Genomic DNA, 7,500 nt, shown 5'->3' with positions numbered 1-7,500 from the left:
GCAAATATACATTTACTCTCACCCAACCAGCAATTAATCACACAATACACACACATACACACAATACACACACATACACACACTCTCCCTCACACACATTACTTCACTCACTAGACAGTGATAGTACAACTGCTGTTGTTGCTATGCAATAGTAATATTTTGACCTACTGATGAAGTCCAGGTCCAATCATGCATCAGCCCCACTGTTGGTCCCACCCCTCTGACCACTCTGCTACTCCCATTGGTTCAGCAAACTGTCACGTACTACCCTTCAACCAATCCTGGGACAGTATTTCCCTCTTTCCTTTGGCACATTCAACCCCAATGTTTATTCCTGCCAAATGATCGGTGGAGGGCTGTCAGTCAGTTTCCATGTGACAGGGGTTACTTCCTGTTTCCTGTGCAGCATAGTACAGCTTCAGGAAGTCCCTGTATCTCCGAGTGCAGCCAAGCCACGCCTCCCCAAAGTGAATTGCCCCGGTGACAAGAAGCTCCTTTCTTTGACCTACCCCCACACCACACGGCAGGGGCGTGTTCAGACTGATACTCAAGCCCAGCCCTCTGGCCCCGCCCCTGGCAAACATCCCGCCCTTTTGGCGGAACAGTCGCGTCAGTGCCATGGACACGGAGTGGTAGTCTGCGCCCGGCAACGAGGAGCTCTTTACGCCACGGATTCTACCCCTGCCCACTGAGAGGGGGAGAGGGGGAAGAGAAGAGGGGAAGGAGGGATAGAGGAGGAGAGGGAGTGAGATAGGAGGGGAGGGGGAGAGAGAAGAGGGGAAGGAGGGATAGAGGAGGAGAGGGAGTGAGATAGGAGGGGAGGGGGAGAGAGAAGAGGGGAAGGAGGGATAGAGGAGGAGAGGGAGTGAGATAGGAGGGGAGGGGGAGAGAGAAGAGGGGAAGGAGGGATAGAGGAGGAGAGGGAGTGAGATAGGAGGGGAGGGGGAGAGAGAAGAGGGGAAGGAGGGATAGAGGAGGAGAGGGAGTGAGATAGGAGGGGAGGGGGAGAGAGAAGAGGGGAAGGAGGGATAGAGGAGGAGAGGGAGTGAGATAGGAGGGGAGGGGGAGAGAGAAGAGGGGAAGGAGGGATAGAGGAGGAGAGGGAGTGAGATAGGAGGGGAGGGGGAGAGAGAAGAGGGGAAGGAGGGATAGAGGAGGAGAGGGAGTGAGATAGGAGGGGAGGGGGAGAGAGAAGAGGGGAAGGAGGGATAGAGGAGGAGAGGGAGTGAGATAGGAGGGGAGGGGGAGAGAGAGAGGAAAGGGGTGAAAGAGGAGAGGAGGGGGAGAGAGAAGGAGAGGGGGAGAGAGGAGGGGGTGAGACAGGAGGGGAGGGGATGAGAGAGGAGGAGAGGGAGTGAGAGAGGAGGGGAGGGGGGAGATATGATGAGAGGACAGGGATTAGCTATACATTTTTTTCTACCAGTAAAACAGCAAGCAGTTACAACACATGCTAGTGTGTGTATACTGTATGTGTGTATGTGTGTGCCTGTATATGTCTGTGTATGCGTGTGTCTGTATGTGTGTGTTTGTCTAGTCACCGATGTCGCTGGTACACACAGCCATGAGGACTTCTTCATCTGAACAGTGTTTACAGGAGGCTGGAAGAGTCACACAGGAGAGAAGAGCATGATCAACACACAGACACACACCCTCATGCTATCAACCAATCATGTCCTCCGCCCTGGTGGCCTACCCACAATACTGTTCTCTGGGGAATCTGATTGACAGCTGCTAGATGATTGTCTGACCTATGGGCTTGACCCTGCCTTGACCCCTTGATTGGTCTGCTTGTTTATATAAGTCAGGGGGAGATAAGTGTTAGGAGGAGTTAGGGGAGAGGGAGGGACAGACAGGGAGGGTGAGAGAGGGAGATATGGAGGTATGAAAGAGACAGGGTGAGCGGAGAGGAAGGTGTGTGTGTGTGTGTGTGTGTGTGTGGACAGTCTACCTGTGTCAGCTCCCAGGTAGGGGTGACTGGGAGTCCAGACGGAGGAACTGGTCACCAGCTCATACTGGAACGCCAGCGTCTCCCTGCCCACGTCCCTCCGGCCCACTGCCTCCACAAACAGCGCCCCCTCTGCCAGGCTGAAGCACTGCACCCTGGCCCCCTGCTGCCCCTCCCCCAGCAGCAGCCTCAGCCGCCCGGCCCGCTCCACGTACACCTGGGCCCCCTGGGAGTCGGCCCGGGCCTTGATGCAAGCCTGGGGCCCCGGTGATAGCCCGCCCCCTGGAGGGTGCTCCGTGTTGGGCCGCAGGTTGACGACGAGGGCCCCCGTGGGGTAGAGCCACTCCAGGGACCCCTGGGAGCAGCGCAGGTAGACCTGCTCCACGTCCTGCTGGTGGGACTCATGGCTCAGACCACTGGAGGGGGTAGGAGGGGGGGAGGAGAGGGGCAGGGGAGGAGGGGGGGGGAGAAGGCAGAAGAGGTTCACCATATGACATCCCAGCCTGGCCAATGAAGTTGTGTCCTTGGGCAAGGCACTTCATCCTACTTGCCTCGGAAGGAATGACCCTGTACTTACTGTAAGTCGCTCTGGATAAGAGCGTCTGCTAAATGACTAAATGTTAAAAAAAAATGTAAATGATAAATATGCCAAATACAGATTAAAATCTTACAAATTATTGTATTGTTTCACCGCGTATAGGCCTACATAATCACACCTGCACTCAAGGAAACACGCGCTGCGTCAACCAAGGTTAACCCACACCTTATCTGTTGGCCGCGAACTGGAAAGATTAACGTTGATAGTTAGGGCTCCGGTGAAGACAAAAAATGAGCCGCTACAAATTAAAGCGCTTAAATAATGGCTGGGCAGTGCCAGTGCCACTGCGCGCGCAGAGAGATCAAGAGACAATTACGACGTTGTTAGAAATCGACGTCGTAAAATCTTTACAGACCCCAATCAGGCAAAGTGCGGCAAGTCTGGCTTTGCTTTAATGTTGTTTTTTATGTTTTACGTTGGCGGCACGTCAAAGGCAGCGAACGCCATTTGACATGGGTCAACCTTCCATTAGTGCGTGACATGTTTACAGGAAGGACGGTGCATGCCGGAGCCCACATCAATATGATATACTGAACCTATAGGGCGAGGGCAGGCACGCGATCAGGACAGACGCTCATTTAACAGACGCTTATAAGAGACATGCAGAGGGAAAATCTAGCCTATAACAACCTCTTGATCTGCAGTCTAACACTCAAGCACAAATACCCACCCCATCATAAAAACTCTCAACACACACCTCGTTATTTGAGCACAGCCACGTCAAGTAATAAAGTTACTAACCCCATTAAAACTTTATTTTACACGTAGATCCTTTCACCCTATCTCTTCCCTCACTAGGACCTCGAGCTCCGGACGAGAGCCGGTGTCCGTTTTTGTTGATAGCAGCATGTAGCCCGTCTGACCTCACGCTCCACTCTTCTGTTAGTTTAATTAAATTCAAATCAGATTGATTAAATCGTAACTTTATCAGGCCACATCTGCAAACCACAGTCTGTCTCTACCGAACCACGGATCTCCAGTTTAAAGTAATTCCCCCCTTCCTCTCCTCCTTCTCTCTAGGTCTCTCTCCGCTCTCTCCCTCTGTCTCCGTACTCTCACCCTCTCTCTCCCCCAACTTTCTATTTTACTATTTCTCGCTGTTCTTCTCCCTAACTCTGTCTATTTGTCTGTTTCTCTCTGTATATATTTAGAATAATCCACATGGCCATGTTTGGGCCTAATACGCGTATTAAAATACATATGCACCAACAACATCAACAACAGCAGCACACCTAACTTGTTAAATTTACGTTATTGATTTGGAGTATTTCCTTATTTCCTATTAAAGCATCTTCGACAAAATAAATCTAATGTTAATGTAAGACGGACTCACCTTCCTCGCCAGTTGCACTGGTCACTGGAGTACTGTGCCACTACGCTGCTAAGCAACGAAGCCGCAATCCAGTGGGCTAACCACGGCCAGAGCATGTTCGCCTCCCCGCTAAGTCCACCCGGCCCCGCGGAAGTCCAACTGCGGTCCAACTACGAGTTACGCGAAACCGTAACCTTCCCTAGAGATCCACGACCATTTGTTTCATTCACATTCTTGTGTCTGGTAATCAGGCTATTTGCGTTTTCAGTTTAGAATGTACTTCCTCGTACGGCCAGGGTCATGTTAAGACGTTGTATCTGGTGGGACGGCAAGAGAAGCGGCCGCTGGAACGGAGGACCTTGGGGCCAATTAAGTGCTGCTGCGCTCGAGCAAGCGCTTCAAGCGCCCGCGTCATCAGTCAGAGGCTCGTGCCAGCAGCTGACAGCAACTTCGCTCAAGTGACACGCGGCGCGCTTAATGCATCGTGTGTGTTTATGAAAGAGGGAGGGAAGGAGAGAGAGAGGAAGAAAGAGAATCTGTTGTTCTCCCTGTTACACCAAGGATTATTTGCGCCAGCCTCCAAGTACCCCGAAAGATCCATTCAGTCAACAATCCCAGTTTCTCACCACGAAGAGCAACCGAGATGTTTCTGTAAGTTTAATTTTAAAGCCTGATCGAACGGCTGACTTAACACAAAGTATTTCCTATAATTTCCTTAGAGTGCGTGTCGTCATCCGTAAAGGTCGTAGTGTTGGGCGTGTTCGCGGAGAACAGCCAGGTCACACTCCGGCTCTAAACGCCCACTTTGCTTCTCGTGCGGTTTTCCCGTGAGAAAACAGTGGGAACAGCTACCGTTAAACCAACTCGCCACATTCCCCCGCACGGTCAGGGCAATGTAATGCATTTCGACCAACAATGAAAAATACCAACAGACCCCCTCTTTTTGTCCCCTCCCTTTCTATGTTACATGCACACACACACACACGCACGCACGCACACAAACACACACACACACACACACACTTAAAGTATATACAAAAGCAGTGATATGTAATCAATCTTTTTTCCAATAGCCTACATTGTAACATGTGAATTGTCTTAACCAAATACAAGATTAAGAGTATACTGATACAATGAATGAGACAGTCTCACTTTAACACAGATAGAGGGGGATATGGGAGAAACAGAAATAATTACACAGAAATAAAGGGAGAGACAGGGAGGGTAGGAGAGAGGGAGAGAGAGAGGCAGAGAGAGAGGGTAGGAGAGAGGGAGAGAGAGAGGCAGAGAGAGAGGGTAGGAGAGAGGTAAAGAGAGAAAGAGAGGCAGAGAGAGAGAGGCAGAGAGAGAGTTGAGCTCAGACGGCTGTGCTGACGTGCTGTCCACCATCTTAGATGTTTACAGACATTGACCTTTGACCCTCCAGACAATTTATCTCTTCTTATCCACATGCTGTAACCTGGCTCCCTCCCTCCCTCCCTCCCTCCCTCCCTCCCTCCCTCCCTCCCTCCCTCCCTCCCTCCCTCCCTCCCTCCCTCCCTCCCTCCCTCCCGAGGGTCAGTTAAAGTGGCAATAATCCAGTTCCTCAGTCAGATGGAGAGAGTTGAGGTTCTCTTCCAGCCCTCCCCCTGTCAGGTCCTGCAGTGGAGGTAGAGAGAGAGAAGGGAGGGAGGGGGGGAGAGAGAGAAGGGAGGGGGGGGGGAGAGAGAGAGAAGGGAGGGGGGGAGAGAAGGGGGGGGGGAGAGAGAGAAAGAGAGAGAGAAGGGAGGAAGGGGAAGAGAAGAGGCCGAACAGAAAGGAAGGAGAAGAGAAATATACAAAATAGCAAGAGAAAGGGAGAGAAAAGGAGAGAGAAACGAGAGAGAGAGAGAGAGAGAAAGAGAGAGAGAGAGAGGGGAGAGAGACAGAAACTCCTTATTGAATCAGGGCCAGAATATCCTGTTGCATCACGTCCTACCCGCTCTAAAGACACATGGCCCAGATGTGTGTGTGTGAGTAACTCCACGGGCCCTAAGGGTGTGTGTGAGAGAGTGTGTGTCTGTGTGTACATATGTGTGAGTGTTTGTGTGTGTGTGATGGAGTCCAGATCTCAATGTCGTCGGATTGGATAATTACTGCTCCCAATTCCCATAATTGACCAATTAGAAACCCAGGGAGGCGAGGCTAGTGCGCATTTGATGTTAGACTATCACAGGGTGATTATCAGGCACTGTGTGTGTATGTGTAACTGAGAAGCGAGGGGGGCAAGTGTGTGTGTTTGAGAGAAAAACAGAGAGAAAATAGTGAGTGTATGAATATGAATGTAACATTCACTCATGTTAACTAGAAAAAATAGGAAGATTCAGCCAGCAAATATGGCCAGAAACTGTGAGGCTGTCTGTGTGTGTCTAGGTGTGTGTGGCTAGGTGTGTGTGTGTGTGTCGATGTGTTAAGGTCAACACTGGTCACAACAACAGTGATTACTGGGCAGATATCACAGTGCTGTCTCTGCCCATTTCCTGTTTGGCTGGACTGCATGAGTGTGTGTGTGTGTGTGTGTGGGGGGGGTCTTTGTGTGTGTATCCATGTCTATGTTTGTGTCTAGGTGTGTGTTTCCATGCCCATGTGTGTGTTTATGTCTGTGTGTGACTGTGTATGTGTCTAGGTGTGTGTGTGTCTGTGTGTGACTGTGTATGTGTCTAGGTGTGTGTGTGTCGGTGTGTGACTGTGTGTGTGTCTAGGTGTGTGTCTGTGTGTGTCCATTGTTCCTGATCATATCTCCTTGCGGTCACTTATCTCGCTAGCAATGTAATGAGTAAGGGCGTGTGGCAGGCACAGGACACACACACGCACACACACACACGCACACACACACACACGCACACACGCACACACGCACACACACACACACACTCTTTACCCACCAGTTTGACACAGACTATGAAGGGAGGAGAGGCGTCTCTGTAGTGGAGAACTGGAACCTTGGGCTTAGGGTTCTCCTGGGGGGAGAGGGGGAGGGGGAGGGGGAGGGGGAGGGGGAGGGGGAGGGGGGAGGGGGAGGGGGAGGGGGAGGGGGAGGGGGAGGGGGAGGGGGAGGGGGAGGGGGAGAGAGGAAAATATAGAATGAGAATTAAAGAGAGAGTGAGTGAGACAGAGAGGAGGAGAGTGAGATGGGAGTAAGCTGTGTGTTCATGAGATATCTGGTGTCTCTCTCTCTTTCTCTCTCTTCTCCTATCTCTCTCTCACACACCTTAGAATCTTCATAGGTGTAAAAACCTTTCCGGATCTTGTTTGCATCCACATCACAAAACGCTGTCACCTAAAACACACACCAGAAATAGGCGGGAGTCTCCAAAATCCAAAACACACAATTTCTATAGTATACTTTGTATAGTATACTTTTTTTTAAAGAACAACCTATACCTTCTTCTGATTGGCTGGGCTCAAACAGCGGTAGAGTCTCCGCCCCTGTTTCCCAGCATTCCATATGGTGAAGGCTTCCCATTGGCTGAGAACTCTTTCCTGCAGGAAGGACACACGTAGGTTCCATATGGTCTCCCTGGAAGAACACACGCACACGTTCAAACACACACACACACATTCAAACACACAAAAACAGGATGAGAGAGGGAGGATAAGGGAGAGAGGATGAGGGAGGGAGAGAGA

General features: G+C 51.0%; 2 protein-coding genes across 2 annotated transcripts in view; both read right to left on the bottom strand.

The window, feature by feature from the left end:
- LOC124464945 (meteorin-like protein) overlaps positions 1-5,137 on the bottom strand; it is a 5,309-nt gene extending 172 nt beyond the window's left edge. The window contains exons 1-4 of the mRNA XM_047016881.1: positions 3,877-5,137; positions 1,949-2,361; positions 1,539-1,598; positions 1-688 (exon numbers count right to left, since the gene is read on the bottom strand). The exon at positions 1-688 is cut by the window's left edge and continues 172 nt beyond it. Coding sequence (XP_046872837.1) covers positions 360-688; positions 1,539-1,598; positions 1,949-2,361; positions 3,877-3,971 — 897 coding nt within the window. The 5' untranslated portion in view covers positions 3,972-5,137 and the 3' untranslated portion in view covers positions 1-359. The remainder of the gene's footprint in view (positions 689-1,538; positions 1,599-1,948; positions 2,362-3,876) is intronic.
- A 265-nt stretch (positions 5,138-5,402) lies between these two features.
- b3gntl1 (UDP-GlcNAc:betaGal beta-1,3-N-acetylglucosaminyltransferase-like 1) lies at positions 5,403-7,471 on the bottom strand (the record flags this gene model as incomplete). Its single annotated transcript, XM_047016887.1, has 4 exons — positions 5,403-5,493; positions 6,759-6,833; positions 7,085-7,153; positions 7,258-7,471. Coding segments are annotated over 4 exons (439 nt in total), but the record flags the coding sequence as incomplete, so codon positions are not given.
- Positions 7,472-7,500: the final 29 nt, after the last annotated feature.

Source organism: Hypomesus transpacificus, unplaced genomic scaffold (assembly GCF_021917145.1).
Source record: "Hypomesus transpacificus isolate Combined female unplaced genomic scaffold, fHypTra1 scaffold_423, whole genome shotgun sequence".
Classification (NCBI taxonomy): Eukaryota; Metazoa; Chordata; class Actinopteri; order Osmeriformes; family Osmeridae; genus Hypomesus; species Hypomesus transpacificus.
The sequence above is the reverse complement of the archived record's forward strand: the minus strand, read 5'-3'. Positions and strand labels throughout refer to the sequence as shown.